Below are 16,498 nucleotides of genomic sequence, written 5' to 3'. Positions count from 1 at the left end.
CCGTTTGGTCAGGCTGCAACGGGTGACAAAACCATCACCGTTTGGTCAGGCTGCAACGGGTGACAAACCACCACCGTTTGGTCTGGCTGCAACGGGTGACAAACCACACCGTTTGGTCAGGCTGCAACGGGTGACAAGCCATCACCGTTTGGTCAGGCTGCAACGGGTGACAAACCACCACCGTTTGGACTGGCTGCGGAAGGCAGCATGATATCAGTATTTGGAAATGTCGCGACTGGGGTTGATGGAACCGGGGTAGCGGTGGGCTTGAACTCAGTGAATGCAGCTGGTGGTTCTTTTGGGCACCCGTCGAGTTCTTTTGCATCAGTTGCTGGTGCTGGTGGGAGAGGCTTTGGAGTGTCGAGTGCTTTTGGTCTGGGTGGGTCGGGTTTTACTGAGCCGGTGCTTTCAGGACGCGCGCTTACCCAGCCGGGTAGTGCTTTTGCTTCTGATAGAGCTGTTGGGGATGCTTTTGGTGGGCCAAGTTCGTTTGGTCAGGTTAATTCCGTTAATGTGCCATCTGCAACGGCGGGAAGTGCGTTTGGTGGGGTTGTAAGTGCGTTTGGAAGTGCGCAATCAAGTGGAGGGGGAGGCTCTAGCCAGCAGGGAGGTGGAAACGCATTTGGTGGTGTTGGAGCAAGTGGGGCTGGTTCTGCTAGTGTCTTTTCAAACGCCAGTTCCACCTTCCAATCGTCTTCTTTTTCCACACTTGCGGGTAACTACAAGGCTGTTCCGCAGTTTAAGAGCGTGTTTGGTCCTCATTAATTTTTGACGTGTACAAATGTGAATTGTGTGGTATGAACAATGACGATTTTAAGTGAAGTTCTTCTGTTGATGCGTGTGCAACTGTGCTCATTGATTTATATATATATATATATATATATATATATGGTTTTTATTTTATTTTGTTTTGTTAGTGCAACGGAAAATCAGAAGACATGTTGGATGCAGCTGGTGAAGTGGAATTAAAAGATGTTGAAGAGGAAGATGTGCCGGGCCTTTTAGAACTTCTGAGACATCTGTCTGATTCACCAGATCTAAATTTGTCTGTCTCGCGTGCAATTATTGATGCGCGTCGTCAAGCCGGCATAGTAACGAGAGTACTTGTTCATCGGCCAACCAGGCGTCTTGTGGGGACTGCATCACTGTTCGTTGAGCGTAAGTTTACTCATGGTGGGAAATCTGTGGGTCATATTGAAGACGTTGTCGTGGATCCTTCATACAGAGGCAGGAAGCTTGGGCAGGCTCTTGTTCTCGACCTTTGCAATCTTGCCCGTTCACGCGACTGCTATAAAGTTATCCTTGATAGTGCAGAGCCGTCGATGGAGTTCTATAAGAAGTTGGGCTTTCGGCCTTTGGAGCGACAACTGAGACTTGATCTGTAGTGTTTCTTGTTTTGATTTTTTATATTCTGGGCTGAGTTGATGCGGGAACAAACAATATATATATATATATATATATATATGAATATATATCTTGTACTGTATATATGTATATAATATTGGTCTTCCTGCATGCATCTCTGAATATGCGCGCTTTTTGATCACGTTTCACTTGGCTCGCGGTGGGTGCTTAAGCGTCTTTGGTTGTTTTGAAGGGTAACATCAATGCAGCAGCAAGCGGACATTTTTGACGGTCAGTACCGTGTCATTAAACTTCTTGGAAGGGGGGCCTTTGGGGATGCTTTTCTTGTGAAGGAGATCGGAGATGACTCTTTGCTTGTTCTCAAGTGCTCAAAAATGGTGCAGAATGACGGTCGCATTCTTGACGAAGCAAACAATATGCTGTTGACTTCGAACGACCACGTTTTACGGTGCTACCGCTCATGGATTGAGCCGGCACATAAACGATGCTGCATGCTGCTGGAGTATTGCGATGGAGGGGACCTGGAGGACTACCTTGGACTCGCCTTTCCCTTTTCGGAGTCGCAGCTAATCTCAATGTTTGCACAGTTGTTGATGGGGCTTGAGCATGTTCATTTGAAGCACCTCATTCATCGGGACATTAAGCTACAAAATCTCATGTTTCAGCGTTCCACGGGTATGGTGAAGATTGGTGATTTTGGTCTAAGCAAGGCTCTGCAATTTACGGATGAAGTCTCCGTCACACGTTTGGGAACCCCACTGTATTTCTCCCCAGAGGTCGTTTCTGGTTTGGAGTATACCAGGAAAACGGATGTGTGGAGCATGGGTGTGGCATTTTATAGACTGATGACCAATGCGCTTCCATTCCCAGCAACTAGTGTGGAGGAAATCTATGAATATCTTGTAAAGAAGCGAGCGGTGCATCCATGTCGACTGAGAGAAGGCTATTACTCTGAGTGCCTGGGTGACATGGTAATGAAGATGTTAACGAAGAGTCGCACCAAACGGCCCACAGCCAGGGAACTGCTTTCACTTCCCCTCTTTGCCCCAGTGCTGTGTTCATGGCCATGGCATCCTCCTCGGCTTAAGGGGACAAGTTGCCTTTTTGTCTGTCGACCACAGTCCTGTGTCAACGTTCGTTCTCAACCATCGTTGAGTTCTGAACGAATTGGGGTATTTGAATACGGCGATCAAATCTTTGTGGACACTGAGCGTGTGAGTGCTGGGGGGACGACCTGGCATCGCGTTCTCTATCCACTGGAGGGGTATTGTATCACTGCCACAAATGGGGGTCTACATCTTTTTCAGCGCATTGATGATCCTGCCAGGTGCTCTCCGATTCCTCAATGATACGTATGCTCTTTTCTTTTTAATTGTTATTATTTTTTCTTTTGGGGGACCCGGGTGACAAGTGTGTATCGTCGTTTTTTTTTTTTGTTGTTGTTGTTTTTCCACTTTTTGCTTTGTCGATGGCCCTTGTTTGGGGTTGTGGGTTTTTAATGCATCTATGCCTTTTCCCTCCTCACAGCGTTTCGGACGAGTGCGTTATTCGCAGCGTCCCGTCTTCACTGGGAAGAATGCGTGTCTGATGTTTTTGCTGTAACAGGTGAAGCAGATTTTGGCTGGGTGCCCCCCCCCCCCCCCCCCTCCCCTCCTCCCCCGCTTATTTTTGCCGGTCCTGCCCGGCAGCATTGGGGAAAGGAGTGTCCTCTTTCGTTTTGTTTGTGTGTGTGAGGTGGAAAGAAGGAGATTGCGGCCATTAAAATTGTTGTGTATTGGGGAATAAAGAAGAGGGAAAAAATGTGTTGAACGCTTACTTTTGTGCGGTGCTCTTCAACTGTGCTTGTCTGCCCTGACGCGACGAGCCGCTACGGAGTTTTTTTTCTTTTTTGTCTGTTGATTTCTTTCTTGTGTATTTTCTTGTTTGATGCTGTTCTCTCTCGTCCTCTTGTGAATTTCTGCGACATGTGTTGTCAGGGATGTGCCGCCGCCTGTTCGGTCTTGTGTCGTTGCCCAGCGGACTGCGGGGTCTGTCGGGGTTTGGCAGTGTCCTTGGAACGGGAACCGTGCCGAGTGACCTCATGAGAACTCTGCAGGAGGAGCTACAGGAGGAGGAGCGTCGAAAGCAATTCGGCATTGGCGAGACGCTGCGGAATTGCATTGGACAAGGTAACTTGGACCACCTCGAGAGTCCTGAGGCCGACGCTGTCCACCTTCAGAAGCTGGACTCAATGGTGGAAAGCTTCTTTAGCAGAATACCGTTGCCCGAGGACCCGATGAAGGCTGCCCTGGAGCCCACAGAGGAGGAGCTGAAGAAAAACGATGAGTGTGAGGTGTTAAAGGAGGCGGTGCGTGAGCAGTATCAGCGCCGGAGGGCGGCCAAAGCAGCGGAAGAGGCCAGGTTGGCCAGAGCAATGAAACGCTACGATGTTCCGATTGAAAACGAAGCGAATTCCAACGCCACGGAACATGTGGACACCCCAAATGATACGGTGGAACTGCGCCAGCAGATTGACGTTATGAAACGCCAACTTGCGAAGCTTGAGAAGCTGCTGAACTCCAAGGGCCGCAGTGAATGAGGATAATGTTGAGTGAATTGTTTATTCTTGTTTTTGTTGGCGTTGTTGTTGTTGTTGTTTTGTTTTTGTTTTCTTTCCAACTACGTCCTTCGGGGGTGACAGCTCCGAGTTTGGGCTTCCGCGTAGTGCTATAGTCCCCCATGACGATGCCGGTGGTGGCGGTGGCGGTGGCGGTGGCGGTGGCGTGTGGTCGATGTTAAATTCAATGCCGTCTTCCCCATTACTATTTTTTTTTTTATTGTTTCTGAATGTTTCATTTTTCCTATCTCTCTTCTTTTTTTTTTTTTTCTTTCTTTCTTTGAAAGCGTTCAATTGCCAATGCTTCACAGGCTCTTTGTGAGCGGGGCAGATCTGCGAGGCTGCCATGCGGCACTGTCTAGCACGCTCACGCAGCGTAGGTACTGGGCAAAGCCAAAGAAGCGCCCGAAGGTCGGTCAGGGGTTTCATGAAAAGGCACAAAAGTGGCGTGAGGAGTATCTGCTTGACAGGCACCGCGTTCTGGCTGATAGTCTTCGGGCCTACGTGGAGTTTAGTGCTTCGAAGCGGACAGAGCCATGGGACACTCGCTTTAGACCCTTTGACCGTGTGGAGAAGGATGGTGTGTACGTGCTCATGCGGCACTTAATGGAGGACAAGTTTCAACTGTGCAACTACCATCACCGCCCCGTGAAGCGATTGTTTTGCAACGTTGGGCTTTTGGGGCCGCAGGTCTCGACGAAGGCGCGTTGGAAGCCGTATCGTTATGCTGCAAATCCTGCGAATGCTGTAAAGGCGGAGAGAATTTTTCAGAAGGACAAAACTCTCTGTACGCATGGTCACAATGATTAGAGAGTGAGGCTGCCAACAGAAGGGAAAAAGAAGTCTTGAGATGAATGATGTCAAATGAAAAGGAGGAGACAGAGAGCGAGGGAATGTGTGTGACTGTGTCCTTCTTTTATGGCCCAAGATCCCCTCAACATAAGATGCTTTTGGTGATGAGGTGTGGTGAGCTGCGCAGCCCACGTTGAACGCACTGGGTCGATGTTGTTTTTTTCTCTCTCCTTCTCACTCTCCTTTGTTGGTTTGATTGTATAGTTCAGTTTGCTTATTTTCCTCCTTGACGGCACTCCGATGGATGGTCCAACAATAAAGCGGGCGCGGAAGGAGGTGACACTGACTCGGAAGACAGAGAGTTGCGGTGAGGATGAGAAGAACGCGGCCAGCACCAGCTACGCTGCTGCTTCATGTGCTACAGTGGAAGAGGCAGGGGGCGATGTGGCCAGTGAGTGCTCCTTCGCCAGCTCCCTTGCATCCGACAAGGAAACTGAGCTTTTGGCGGAGGGAGAAAAGCTGAGCGGCGCCGCACTAAGAGAATTTTTGAAGCGCAACTTTATTGACTACATAGAGCAGAAGACAGCATGCATTCCCGATGCAGAGGAAAAGGACATGTGAGAAAATCATTGGTATAGACACATAAACAATGGGAATCAAAGGGGCAAACAAGGCAAAAAAAAAAAAGATGTAGGCCCTATTCCGCTCTGCCCCATCACGTTTTTACACTATTCTTTGCTACGTTGGCCTACTGACTTTACCGGTAATGAGGAGTACTGTGTACGTCCATGCACGACTTTGGTGTTGGGGCTTTTGCTTCCATACCTTTCTTTTCCTCCTCTCTCTCTCCCTTTCAAAGGACAATTTGAATAATGGTGGGTACGGACTGCTATTTTGCTGCTTCAGAGGCATGCAATGCATACCAGGCAGGTACAAAGAATCTTCGATATTACGGCGAAAATGAAACAATATTCGCCAGCATAATGAAGGAGCAGGCGAAAAGTACACTCGTGTTTGCACTGGTGGATGACAGCGAGAGTGGAAAGGCTCTGTCAAAGGCGTTTTGTTCTCATTTTGCCATGCATTTTCTGGTCCCAATGGGGGCGTACACAAGGTTCACTCTGTCGTTTATTGATGAGGCTGCTGGTGACATATTAAATTACCGCTGCGATCGTCTAAGTGACATTGAGGCTATCATCGAGGAGGAGGGTGGGCGGCACCGATGCTGCTCCATACAAGCTTCCGTGGTTGAACCTACCAGTCGCTCTTTTGCCTTTTCCAATGTTCGTTTGACGTTAATGCTTTGGACCAAAGCTGCACATAAAGGTAACCTGTCTCGTGCAGCAGAGCATGTGGGAATAGTACTAGGAACACGAATTACATCCGTTTGCGTATTTTTCGCTTCTCGATGTTCTTCTTTCTTGGATCGTGGCCTGGTTCTGGCACAGGATTTGTGCAGGACTTGCCGAAACACCGTGTTTGGAGAGGATGCAAAGATGAATCTGCAAGCTTGTCTAGAAGATGCAAGGGCATGGTCTTTGTTCTTGAATGAGTTCTGCCACTTTGCACCTCAGTCTGAGGGTCCCTACCTTATTAACCTCAACCCTCAGCTCTCAGTGGGAGAGAAGCTGGCCCATATTATTTCAAAAGGAGTTAGCTACATTCTTGCAGAAAAAGGCAATGCTGGACGTGCTGACATTGTTGTATTTCCTTTACATGAGACGGAAAATGGGGCTAGACACCGAAGCATTTATTCCCCCCATTGTCGCGTCAAGTATGACGACAACACCGTTTTCCTTCGCCCAGAATGCGGTATGACGTATGTGAACGGTGAATTGCTCTCAGCTGAGCGTGCCCTGCGGCATAACGACCGGATTATCTTGGGGAGGGAAATGATATTTCGCTTTGTTATGGTGTCAGCAAGCCCGCCGATGACGACTGGTTCACGGATTTTGGATTGGGAAACGTCGTGCCAGGAGTTTGATTCCGTAACATCAGGTTTGATTCAGAAGGCCCAGTACAACCAATTCGAGAGAGAAGTAAGCCAGTTGAAAGAATACAATGAGCGGCTTCGGCTGCAGCTGCAGCTTGAGCGTGGAGCCAGCGAAGGGGTTTGGTTGGTTCTTAGCAACCCACCTTGCGACTACACTGCATCATTTGTGTGGCAGCTGGGGTGGATGGAGCTCGGGGACACCATCACCCTTGGTCCTGCGGGGGATATTTCTCTGTCATTCCTACCTACCACTGGCGTTCTCACTCGGACGAAGTTTGGCTTTACGTACCAGACCGATTCCGTAACGCTGAAGTTGGCACATGCCGGTTGCTTCACCAATGGTGATAGCATGTTTTCACTTTGTTTTGTATTTGGTAAATCAGTCGAGAAGAGTTTTTTGAAGAAAGAGGCTGATGGAATGCGGGAGTTGCTACCTTATTCCGAAGACGATATCCGACAGCTTCGTAATAGTCTTTTTGAGCTTCAGTGGTCCATTGCCTTTCTGTTTGATTTTGCTTTTCCGACGGAGGTCTCAGGCGACAGCGGCGCTCATAGCGATCTGCACCATGCGAAGCGGCTTCAAATGGGCAGCGACACCATCTTGACAAACGCGAAATTTGACCTTCGAGGTGTCACTGCCCTCACTGGAAAGATGACGGAAGCCATCCGTATGATTGGGTATCAGATGGCGGACGTCGTGAGGAATGGGGTATTGCCTAGCATGCGGGATGCTAAGCAGCTGGACGTTGATGGCGGTGCAGCAGCGGAGCTGTTGAATAGTATCAGCACCGATACAAAACTGTCATATGAGTTGCTTTTTCAAGTGCATAAATCCGTGGGAAGGGTTCTTGTCGAAGGCGGCGACAGCAGGAAGGGGATGCTAACACAGGGTAATTCTCCGCTGATGACTGAGAAAGACCTGGAAGCTCCCGCTTCTAGTGAAGTGAGGAAACACCTTCAAAGGCTGAAGTCACAGTGTTTCATTGCGTCTTCCATCGTGGTGCGTCGGATTAACGTTTTGATGGACTCGCTTTCCCGAAGTCCTAGCCCCAAAGCACTGTTGGAGCGACACATCAAGGTGTTGCGGCGTATGGTGCAATCTCAGTCGGATTTTTCCAAGCTTTCTGCGCCTCAAAAGCAGAGTTTGGCCCTGGCTCTTGTGGATGTGATTTTCACCTTGGACTACAACGTAAGAAATGACCATCTTTCTGCCGGCGAGGAGGTGCAAATGGAAAGTCATCTAGCTTTGTGGGTGGCTGTTGGAGACGCCTGTTTGGAGGTATTCAGACCAGCTGAAAAAGAAAAACATGCGCTCTCTGTGGTGCATGATGCCACGACTCAGCGGAAGACCAACCCCATCCGTCGCCATGCCTCTCCTGCCGCACGAGTTACGTCGAAGAAGCCTCTTTCTCGTCCAGGCACCCCTTGTCAAGTTGATGCCGCTCCCAACGTCAGTCCCAGGTCCAGACGGCCAGTCTCCAACTTGCCCGTGGAGTTAAATAAACGGACGTCGTTCGGTGGCAAGTCACCATGTGCAAGGCAAAGTTCCACCCCTACGGGGAGGTGCGTACATTTATTGAGGAAGTCTCCTAACGTGAAAGGTAACCTTGTCTCTCCACGGGCTATCGAACATGGAGGAAGACGCCTTAAACCAGATAGAAGCACCGCCACCAGCACTACTTATCACACACTGGGAAATAAGGTATTGAGTGCTGATGCAGCAAAGAGCTTCATTCCAAGTCAACCACGAACTATTTCCCCCAAAGTATCCTGGTTACGTGGGTCCTTAGCAACTAGAGCAGCCTCTAGAATGAAGTTGTCATAGGGTGGATAAGTGTCGTATTGCAACAGGCATACCACCTTATGTATTATATTATTATTTTGTTGTGACATGGCTGTATCCATGTGTATATGAATGGGGTTGAGCTTGTTTTTTTTCCACACATGACGATTCGTTTTTTTTCCTTTTTTTTTGTCTTGTTTTGTTTGCACGCGTAAATTCATTTCCTCCCTGCGCACACACATACACGTGAAAATGAAAGAACAAAAAAAGAGAGAAGAAAAGCGGGCATGTCGCTATCGCTTGTAGAAAGGCCAGTTAGAGGCGCTACTGGCGGGGGCTCTTGGTTTTTGTCGGGCCACCAAAAGGAGGTGCTAGGCATTGCCACGGACGGCAGTGGCATTTTCGCCACATGCGATGTAGGGGGCATCGGGTTATTGTGGAGGAGTGATGCTGCTTCCCGTGATGGCGGTCCAACGCATGTCAGCGGAATCGCCACGGAGGGCCCTGCGATTGTGGATGCATGCTTTTTGCGCCACACACACCTTTGCACAGCTCAGGGTGACGGCACTGTTGGCATGTGGGATGTTGAGACGGCGCAGCGAGAGCATTCTTTTGACCGCTTCTCTGGTCGTGGGAGGCCTATAAATTGGCCGGTAATAAATGCAGTGACGGCGGTGAATGAGGCATTCGTTGTTTTTGGTGGTGATGATGGCTTTTTGGTGTTGGCTGATTGTAAGCAAAAAAAGAATATTGCAACAGTTAATCTACGAGTGCCAATCACGTCGCTTGCGGCTTCGCGTGACTCATTTTTTGTTGGTGACGTTTTAGGGAATATTCGCTGCTTTGATACCCGCACGATGAGAAGCCTTTACGGGTTTAAGGGCCACCGTGACGTTGTGAGTTGTATGGCCCTTGACGTGGGGGCCACCAGCATGATCTCCTATGGCCTTGACAACTCGCTCATTTTGTGGGATGTCATGCCTTTTGCGCTCAGCACAAGCGATCGTTTGCTTCACCGCATTGAGGTGCAGCAGGGTGCCTCGCGGGCCCTTCTGCGGTGTGACTGGTCCAAGAATGACACAATTATAGTGCCCGCCGGGGGTGGGCACGTTGAGCGTGTAACTGTGGCGGCGTTTGAGGGGACCAGGGAGACGCTTCCTGTTCGCCACCGCGAGGACGTTGTGCAGTGTGCCGTCTTCGTTGACGATGCTGTCGCCGTTAGCTCTGCTGGGACGGAGGTGATACTGCAGCCGGTGTAGAGGCGGGCCTCTTTTTGTCGGTTACTTGAGGTTTTCTCAAGCATTCAAGAAGGCACAAGAAATAATGCACGTTATATTTTGTTACCCCCCCCCCCCCCCCTTTTTTTTTTTTTCTTTAAATCTTTTCTGTGGTCTTTGTCTTTATACTACGAGTCCACGTATGCAAAACGATACGTGGGTGTTGTTGTTGTTGTTTTTTTTTTTTTTTCACTGTCTTGCCGTAGAAGTTTTGTTTTTAGAGTATGGGAAGAAAACCCAGACCTCCGAGGCATCTCCTCAGTGCAGGAGATGCCCCGTGGGGAACTTTTGCAGTAATTGATCCGTTTAGCAGAATGCTCTTTGTTCCACAGTCTTCTATGTGTGATACGCTCGCAATTCACAGGCCTGGGGTACCGTCTCTGTGCCGTCTTCACATGGAAGGCCGCTGCCGTCAAGGAAACGCTTGTCATCAGGCACACGCTGAAGTCAGTGTTGTCGGGCAGCTCCGCGAGGCTGCACTACAGGAACCGACGTGCTGTACCTATCATGGCGCAAGAAGTGACGCAGAGGGTGCTGCGGCTAACCTGGAAGTTGTTGTAGTTGGGGGCGAGGACGTCGGGGAACTCCTTAAAACAACGTCAGCGCACCTGACCATGACCAAAGGATTCCGATTACTCGTACAGAAGCGGGTTGCAGAGGGCGAAACGAATAACCCAACGTCCGTCTTGGTGCCAGTGGACTCGCTTTGTCGTCTGCATTCTTCGAGTCCATGCTGTCGTTTTGGTCACGAATGCAATTATGTCCACTTATGCCGAGAGCTTGTCAAGCAAGTAAATGGGCGTAAAAAGGAGCCGAAAGACGAGTGCAAAAGCAAAGAAGAGGCGTTGCAAACAACACAACCATCCCCCGTGGGGGTCTTTGCCACCTGCTGCTCACCCCCGCGTTCCAACACCAAACTTGTGACACTGACGGCGGAAGCGGATATTTCTATGGGTATAAGTCCACTGCAGCTTCTTTCCAGTAGTGGGAATTTTTTTTGTCGGCCGCCGGCAACTGAAATGGTGTCACTTTCATGTTCCCCTAAAATGGGTGCATCACCCGCAATGTCCCGTTCCTACAACTCAACATCTCTTGGCATTGTATGGCGTCACAATCCGTACGGAGGGGGCTCTTCGGCATCTTCTGTTCTCGAGACGTGAGGTTTCCATTTTGCATCCTTTTTGGTGAGAGACATGTTTGATCCTTGCACTCACTTTTTTTATTTTTAATGATTTTCTGTGTGCGCGAGCTGCGCTGATAACTTGGAGTAAAAGCGGGGAAGGACACCGGTTCTCATCGCTGATTTTGAGGGGCTCCTCTTCAGAAGCACTTGAACTGTTATTATTATTATTAGTCATGCGGCTAGTCTTGAATGAAATCATTCAGTCCTTTTTTTTTTTCTGGTGGGTGGGGGTGGCGGGTGGCTTCTCTTTGTGTGCCTTTCTTGTGTAAAGGAGGAGGCTTTTTGCATGGCCTCCACAGAAGCATCGCTCAGGCTGAAAAGCCCAAGTTTTGACACACCGCCACTGTCGCCACCGTCGCTTATTGAACGACAACAGCCGAGTTGCGCGGAGCCTTTAGCGCAGTTTCAGCTGCTTCGGGAGTTGAGAGCGCATGTTGCCGTGCGTGTCATGGATGCTGGGAACTACAGCGATCCCAATGTTTCCACCTCGTCGTCTCCAGCGAAGAAGTCGCCAAAATTTTCATTAGGGCGCTCGCTTCTCTCAGTGACTTCGTGCCTTGTCTCCAAAGTGGCTCCCTCCCCAGAAGAACGCCACATCACTATTGAGGAGGCAGCAGCGCACACAGTAACGTTTGTCGTGCGGCATTTGCCGAAGGGAGTAGGTGCTGGCGAGGCGGTTCAAGAGCTCGGGGACGTCATTGTGAGCTATCCTCTTACGATGCTGATGGATGTCTCCACCTTCTCAGTCCCTGAAAAGAATGCCTTCCTGTTCAAAATGTTGCCAGAGACCTTCCACCCCACGTATGCCACGGAGAGTAGCAGGAGAACGAAGAACACTGACTTGGGTATTACGTCCCCACCCACCTCCTCGTCGTTTGTCAGCGCTAGTGGCGAGGTTGGGTTGCAGCTGATTTTTAAGGAAACGCTTGCCGCATTCCCGCTGGCAAAGGACATTTTTCGGAAGGTCGAAATGCGGTTTGTCTCGCCAAGAGAACGTGATTTGTGGCTGAATTGCCTCGAGAAGTTTTACGCCACATTTTTGCTAGATTCAGTTCGAACGGGCGGTGGGGTTTGTCTCTGCGACTCGGAGATGAGGAAGCTCACTGAGGAAAGTGCACGGCTGATGCGGCAAAAGCCAGCACCCGCCGTTATTGAGCGTTATATCGACTTTTTTTTGTCCTTTGTGAGTCGGGAGGACGCTGATCGAACGCAAGAGGTGGAGGTCGTGGATCCGAGGGACGTTCCATGTGGAGGCATTCTTCGCATTGACCTTGGCGAGAACCACTTTGAGACACGACGGTTTGCCTACAAGAAGAACAAAAGACGTTCGGCGTCGGCTGGGCATACGTTGGAGGAGGAGGAAGAGTACCTTGTCATGCACCCAACCACCGTGTCGCAGCGTGTTCGGAGGGTTGCGAAGTACAAGGTTCCAATTGGGCAGCTGCGTGTGATGGTGGAGGAGGAGCACTTTGGACACGCTTTTTTCCTCGAGCAGACGGCAGAGGTCACGAGCGGAAGTCCGAAATCTCTCCTGAGTCTCTTCCACAGCCAGCCCAACAACTTGCAGTTGGCATGGGCGACGTCGCCGCCAGAAGGCTCCAATGACTTTGTCGTCACGGAAACGATTGAACTTCATGCCAGTGGGTTTCTGAACCGCATCCGATGGCTGAAATGGTTTGAGGCGGTACTGCGGAAACCTGTCATTTATCTTTCCCGTCTCCGCGAGGAGAAAAAGTCACTTGAGAGGATCCATGACCCACGCCGGCGGCGCACGTCACTCTTCCTAGAGCCTCTTCCTACCACCTTCGCCGGCGACGACTGATGACAGTGCCTCCCTTTTTGTATTTCTCGGCAGGAACTGTGTGTGGCAGCTTGACCGCGCGCCTCATTCGGCAGGTGGTGTCGAGGCAAGACGGCGGGCGGGGGCATCTTTTTCATTTTTTTCATTTTGTTTTGCTGTATCTTTATATCTCTTAGCTACGCGGAGTGCCGCTGGTAATAACGAATGCAGGTGAAGAAACGAAGGGAAAGAAAAAAATAAAATACAACAACAACAAAAGAAAAAACAACGCGCCCACGACGATGAGCAAAATGTTGATTATTCATGATGTGGCGCGCAATTTATTTATTTATTTATTTTATTTCTTCTTACCGTAAGTATCATATATATATATATATATATATTATTATTATTATTATTATTAATAATTTATTTATTTTTTTGTTGGTTTTCAGAGGTGTTATTCTCCTTTCTTCTTCTTTTCCCCTTGTGTGAGTGCACGCCACCCCACTTGAAATGCAGAGTACATTGTGCAACCTGCCCATTTAACGAATAATAAAAACAAAAACAAAATGAGAATAAAAGTGAGGGACTACAGTTGCATTGTCTGTTTGTATGAATTGCCCCGTATCTATATCCATCCATCGACCCATCCATCTAGATAACTGCATACACGTATACATAGGAACAGAGAAATAACACGAAGTAGAAACAAACGATAGGACGGAGCCGGCGCAATGAAGTTTGGAAAACGTCTTCAGGAGGAGATGGTGGAGCAGTGGGGTGACTCCTACGTCAACTACAAGGCACTCAAGCGGTTCATCTCCCACTCAGAGTTGAGTGGAGTTGAGTTCAGTCGTGATTTTTTTACCATGGTGGCGGAGGAGCTGGAGAAGGCTGAGACTTTGTTTAAGGAGCTACTGGAGCAGCTACAACAAAGCCATGACGAGTTACTTGAGCAGGATCCGAACATGCCACTTATTCACCCAATAACCCCTGGCCGATTTTATCGGAAGCGTCTTCACCGTGGCGTGCGTTCTGCAAACGAGAGTGGAGACTCGGAGACGTTTGACAGCTCCAGGGCAAGTTCCGTGGCGGAGACCGCGGTGACGCGGAGACGATGTATTCCTGCCGTCGTCCAAAATTTTTTTTGTTCATTATTGGGGATTCTCAGAAGCGGGAGTTTGATGAGCATGCCCCAAGAGCCAAGTTTGCGGAGTGGCATTCGAGTGCGTACAAGCTTCAGCACTTTGCAGAGTTAAATCTGGAAGCCATACGTAAGGCGGCAAAGAAGCTCAAGAAACATCGACATTGTGAAGGAAATTTTACACTTGCCGTTGAGGCAGAACTCAGCCGTTCTAGTCTGGTGACGCTTATGCCCCGCTTGCGCTCTTTGATGGTAGATATTGACACGGATTATGAACGTAAGTTTGGGGATTCGCTGGATCAGTATAAAAATGTGGTGATGGAGCAGGCATATCACGCGAAGTGGAGATATGTGTTCCTGGCGGCCGCCTTGTTTTGTATTCTTATGTTTCTTCCAATTCTAACGGAGCATCCACCGGCACACAACTGCGTAGCACTCTTCGGCCTAATTGTATCCCTGTGGATTACTGAGGCAATTCCATTTTTTTGTACGGCGATGCTTATTCCAATTGTGGCCGTCCCTCTTCGTATCATTGCCGATCCGCAGACGCACGAAGTTGCTACATCTTCCGTGGCCTCTGTTATCATACTTGGGAAGGTCATGGATCATGTTCAGATTCTTGTACTTGGCGGCCTAACAATTGGAAAGGCCTTGTCACGCACAAACCTGGAGGCCTACGCTGCGACAGCGCTTTTTCGCCTTACAGCTCATCGGCCTACTCTTTACCTTTTGGGTGTAATGCTGATGAGTAGCGTTTTGTGTGCATTCGTTTCAAATGTTGCGGCTCCGTTACTTGTGTTGGGTGTCATTCAGCAAACCTTATGGGAATTTCCTGAGGACACAGAGGCGCCTCACGGTATTCTTCTTGGGTTGGCTTTTGCATGCAACATCGGTGGCATGCTATCTCCCATTGCCTCACCACAAAATGCAGTAGCGATGTCTGTGTTACGTTTTCGTAATGTGTCATTTGCAGCGTGGGTTGCAGTTGCGCTTCCTATAGTACTGTTTAGCATTATTGCAGCGTGGGCCATTATTCTTGTAGTGTGGAAGCCGTTTAAGGATGTGAAGGGAATTCCTCTGCAAGTAGTTAGTACGGAGCCGGGGAAAGACCCCAGCGTTGCAGATCGTGTTTTAGTTGTGGTTGTATCTCTGATAACCATCATCCTCTGGGTTATTTCACCTGAAGTTCTCTTTGGTGATACGGGCGTGGTGGCATTAATCCCTATTGTCGTTTTCTTTGGCACAGGCATTCTTGCCAAAGAGGACTTCAACACACTGTCGTGGCACCTGATGTTCCTCCTGGCTGGAGGCAACATGTTGGGCCTCTGCGCACACGATTCAAAGATGCTGGATATTCTTGCCAACAACCTGCATGAGACGCTGCACAGTCAGTCCCCTTATTTGACGCTTGTGCTCATCATGGCTGTGGTGGCTCTTGTGACCACATTTGTCTCGCACACCGTCACTGCCATGATATTGCTGCCTATCATTGCCAAAATAGGCTTCCTGCTCCCCACGCAAGAGGGCATTTTTGCCGTTACTCCCGAGACTCTCGTTCTACTAAGTGCCTTGATGTGTTCTGGTGCCATGGCCTTCCCTATTAGCTCCTTCCCGAACGTCAATTCACTCCTCGCGGAAGATTCGTCGGGTCGGCCGTACCTCAAAGCAAAAGATTTCCTTTTCTGTGGCACCCTCATTACACTTCTGTTCTTTTTCTGCCTTGTCACCTGGATGGTCCCACTTGCCTACGCGGTGCTTGAAGGTCTACAGTAGAATTTGTTGCGGCGTCCGTAGTGGCGGCTGAGGGATTCTAAGCTCTCCGTAAATGAATGAAGGGGTAAGTGACAGAAAGGCACGCGGTAAGGGAGCGACACATATTTCCTTTGCTCCTTAATTTGTATTGTGCGTGTATGGGTGTGCACCACTGGGGCACGTACACAGACGCAGAGGGATGCAAATCAGTGCGGCGGTGGTGGGAAAAAGAGGATATATGTATATGAATATATATATATATATATATATAACATATTCATATCATATATTGGTGATAAATATATTTGTTTGCACCGTCTATTTTTCTTTTTTTTTCTGGAGTTCGATGACGAAAAGAATGAAGGTCGTGGTGTCTCTGTCCTTAAGAAAAACGTCATAGAAGAAATAGTTTGATGATGGTGTTAGTGGTATGTGTTTGAATCCGCTATGGGACTGTTGCCGTGTGGTGTGCGGAGATGCGTAGGGGGGGGGGTGAACACCCGAGTGGACGCCGTTGCTGTTCCCACCGGTGTCGCTGTGCGCCTACTCCCACCCCGCCGTGCCCAAATGACTAATTCAATAAAAGGCATAGAGGAAAAAAAATATGGTGGCACTCCCTAACTTTTCATTTTTTTCTCGTTTTCTTTTAAAATGCTGAGAACGCAGCCGCAGTTGAGGGTGCTGTGGTGTCTCTCATCCTTTCCCACTTGGTTAATGCCCCTCTCTTCCTCAGCAAGCGGCGCCCTGAGTTCTCTTCTCACCCGCCCCTTGTTTTCTTTGCGCTGCAGCCCTTCGTCCGTTCATTTTTTTTTTTTTATGCGTAGCGCACG

At 49.2% G+C, this 16,498-nt stretch overlaps 12 protein-coding genes across 12 annotated transcripts, besides 14 other annotated features; all 12 read left to right on the top strand.

Moving 5' to 3' along the window:
• Nucleotides 1-207: 207 nt before the first annotated feature.
• TraAM80_05197 (putative surface antigen 2 (CA-2)) lies at nt 208-765 on the top strand (the record flags this gene model as incomplete). Its single annotated transcript, XM_029382087.1, has 1 exon — nt 208-765. The coding sequence occupies one exon, from the start codon at nt 208-210 to the stop codon at nt 763-765; it is 558 nt and encodes a 185-aa protein (XP_029238092.1).
• A 96-nt stretch (nt 766-861) lies between these two features.
• Nucleotides 862-890: a microsatellite.
• A 48-nt stretch (nt 891-938) lies between these two features.
• TraAM80_05196 (glucosamine-phosphate N-acetyltransferase) lies at nt 939-1,385 on the top strand (the record flags this gene model as incomplete). The annotated part of the gene is made up of 1 exon (XM_029382086.1): nt 939-1,385. The coding sequence occupies one exon, from the start codon at nt 939-941 to the stop codon at nt 1,383-1,385; it is 447 nt and encodes a 148-aa protein (XP_029238091.1).
• A 54-nt stretch (nt 1,386-1,439) lies between these two features.
• Nucleotides 1,440-1,475: a microsatellite.
• A 132-nt stretch (nt 1,476-1,607) lies between these two features.
• Nucleotides 1,608-2,714, top strand: TraAM80_05195 (protein kinase; the record flags this gene model as incomplete). The annotated part of the gene is made up of 1 exon (XM_029382085.1): nt 1,608-2,714. The coding sequence occupies one exon, from the start codon at nt 1,608-1,610 to the stop codon at nt 2,712-2,714; it is 1,107 nt and encodes a 368-aa protein (XP_029238090.1).
• A 74-nt stretch (nt 2,715-2,788) lies between these two features.
• Nucleotides 2,789-2,815: a sequence feature (A-rich).
• A 178-nt stretch (nt 2,816-2,993) lies between these two features.
• Nucleotides 2,994-3,025: a microsatellite.
• Nucleotides 3,026-3,240: 215 nt separating this feature from the next.
• Nucleotides 3,241-3,290: a sequence feature (A-rich).
• Nucleotides 3,291-3,343: 53 nt separating this feature from the next.
• On the top strand, nt 3,344-3,943 carry TraAM80_05194 (uncharacterized protein; the record flags this gene model as incomplete). The annotated part of the gene is made up of 1 exon (XM_029382084.1): nt 3,344-3,943. The coding sequence occupies one exon, from the start codon at nt 3,344-3,346 to the stop codon at nt 3,941-3,943; it is 600 nt and encodes a 199-aa protein (XP_029238089.1).
• A 17-nt stretch (nt 3,944-3,960) lies between these two features.
• Nucleotides 3,961-4,013: a microsatellite.
• Nucleotides 4,014-4,097: 84 nt separating this feature from the next.
• Nucleotides 4,098-4,133: a microsatellite.
• Nucleotides 4,134-4,169: 36 nt separating this feature from the next.
• Nucleotides 4,170-4,243: a sequence feature (A-rich).
• An 18-nt stretch (nt 4,244-4,261) lies between these two features.
• On the top strand, nt 4,262-4,771 carry TraAM80_05193 (uncharacterized protein; the record flags this gene model as incomplete). The annotated part of the gene is made up of 1 exon (XM_029382083.1): nt 4,262-4,771. One exon carries the CDS (start codon nt 4,262-4,264, stop codon nt 4,769-4,771), a length of 510 nt encoding a protein of 169 aa, XP_029238088.1.
• A 282-nt stretch (nt 4,772-5,053) lies between these two features.
• On the top strand, nt 5,054-5,374 carry TraAM80_05192 (uncharacterized protein; the record flags this gene model as incomplete). The annotated part of the gene is made up of 1 exon (XM_029382082.1): nt 5,054-5,374. The coding sequence occupies one exon, from the start codon at nt 5,054-5,056 to the stop codon at nt 5,372-5,374; it is 321 nt and encodes a 106-aa protein (XP_029238087.1).
• Nucleotides 5,375-5,625: 251 nt separating this feature from the next.
• Nucleotides 5,626-8,571, top strand: TraAM80_05191 (uncharacterized protein; the record flags this gene model as incomplete). Its single annotated transcript, XM_029382081.1, has 1 exon — nt 5,626-8,571. The coding sequence occupies one exon, from the start codon at nt 5,626-5,628 to the stop codon at nt 8,569-8,571; it is 2,946 nt and encodes a 981-aa protein (XP_029238086.1).
• A 126-nt stretch (nt 8,572-8,697) lies between these two features.
• Nucleotides 8,698-8,734: a sequence feature (A-rich).
• Nucleotides 8,735-8,816: 82 nt separating this feature from the next.
• TraAM80_05190 (putative U5 snRNP-specific 40 kDa protein) lies at nt 8,817-9,788 on the top strand (the record flags this gene model as incomplete). Its single annotated transcript, XM_029382080.1, has 1 exon — nt 8,817-9,788. The coding sequence occupies one exon, from the start codon at nt 8,817-8,819 to the stop codon at nt 9,786-9,788; it is 972 nt and encodes a 323-aa protein (XP_029238085.1).
• A 181-nt stretch (nt 9,789-9,969) lies between these two features.
• Nucleotides 9,970-9,996: a sequence feature (A-rich).
• Nucleotides 9,997-10,030: 34 nt separating this feature from the next.
• TraAM80_05189 (uncharacterized protein) lies at nt 10,031-10,966 on the top strand (the record flags this gene model as incomplete). The annotated part of the gene is made up of 1 exon (XM_029382079.1): nt 10,031-10,966. One exon carries the CDS (start codon nt 10,031-10,033, stop codon nt 10,964-10,966), a length of 936 nt encoding a protein of 311 aa, XP_029238084.1.
• A 309-nt stretch (nt 10,967-11,275) lies between these two features.
• On the top strand, nt 11,276-12,811 carry TraAM80_05188 (uncharacterized protein; the record flags this gene model as incomplete). The annotated part of the gene is made up of 1 exon (XM_029382078.1): nt 11,276-12,811. One exon carries the CDS (start codon nt 11,276-11,278, stop codon nt 12,809-12,811), a length of 1,536 nt encoding a protein of 511 aa, XP_029238083.1.
• A 192-nt stretch (nt 12,812-13,003) lies between these two features.
• Nucleotides 13,004-13,058: a microsatellite.
• Nucleotides 13,059-13,110: 52 nt separating this feature from the next.
• Nucleotides 13,111-13,210: a microsatellite.
• Nucleotides 13,211-13,404: 194 nt separating this feature from the next.
• Nucleotides 13,405-13,427: a microsatellite.
• A 79-nt stretch (nt 13,428-13,506) lies between these two features.
• TraAM80_05187 (sodium/sulfate symporter) lies at nt 13,507-14,031 on the top strand (the record flags this gene model as incomplete). The annotated part of the gene is made up of 1 exon (XM_029382077.1): nt 13,507-14,031. One exon carries the CDS (start codon nt 13,507-13,509, stop codon nt 14,029-14,031), a length of 525 nt encoding a protein of 174 aa, XP_029238082.1.
• Nucleotides 14,032-14,144: 113 nt separating this feature from the next.
• TraAM80_05186 (putative sodium/sulfate symporter) lies at nt 14,145-15,689 on the top strand (the record flags this gene model as incomplete). The annotated part of the gene is made up of 1 exon (XM_029382076.1): nt 14,145-15,689. The coding sequence occupies one exon, from the start codon at nt 14,145-14,147 to the stop codon at nt 15,687-15,689; it is 1,545 nt and encodes a 514-aa protein (XP_029238081.1).
• Nucleotides 15,690-15,902: 213 nt separating this feature from the next.
• Nucleotides 15,903-15,973: a microsatellite.
• Nucleotides 15,974-16,498: the final 525 nt, after the last annotated feature.

The sequence above is a fragment of the Trypanosoma rangeli genome (assembly GCF_003719475.1).
Source record: "Trypanosoma rangeli strain AM80 chromosome Unknown Tra_15.4_contig_00164, whole genome shotgun sequence".
NCBI lineage: Eukaryota > Euglenozoa > Kinetoplastea > Trypanosomatida > Trypanosomatidae > Trypanosoma > Trypanosoma rangeli.
Note: the sequence above shows the minus strand (reverse complement) of the source record. Positions and strands in the feature narration are given on the sequence as shown.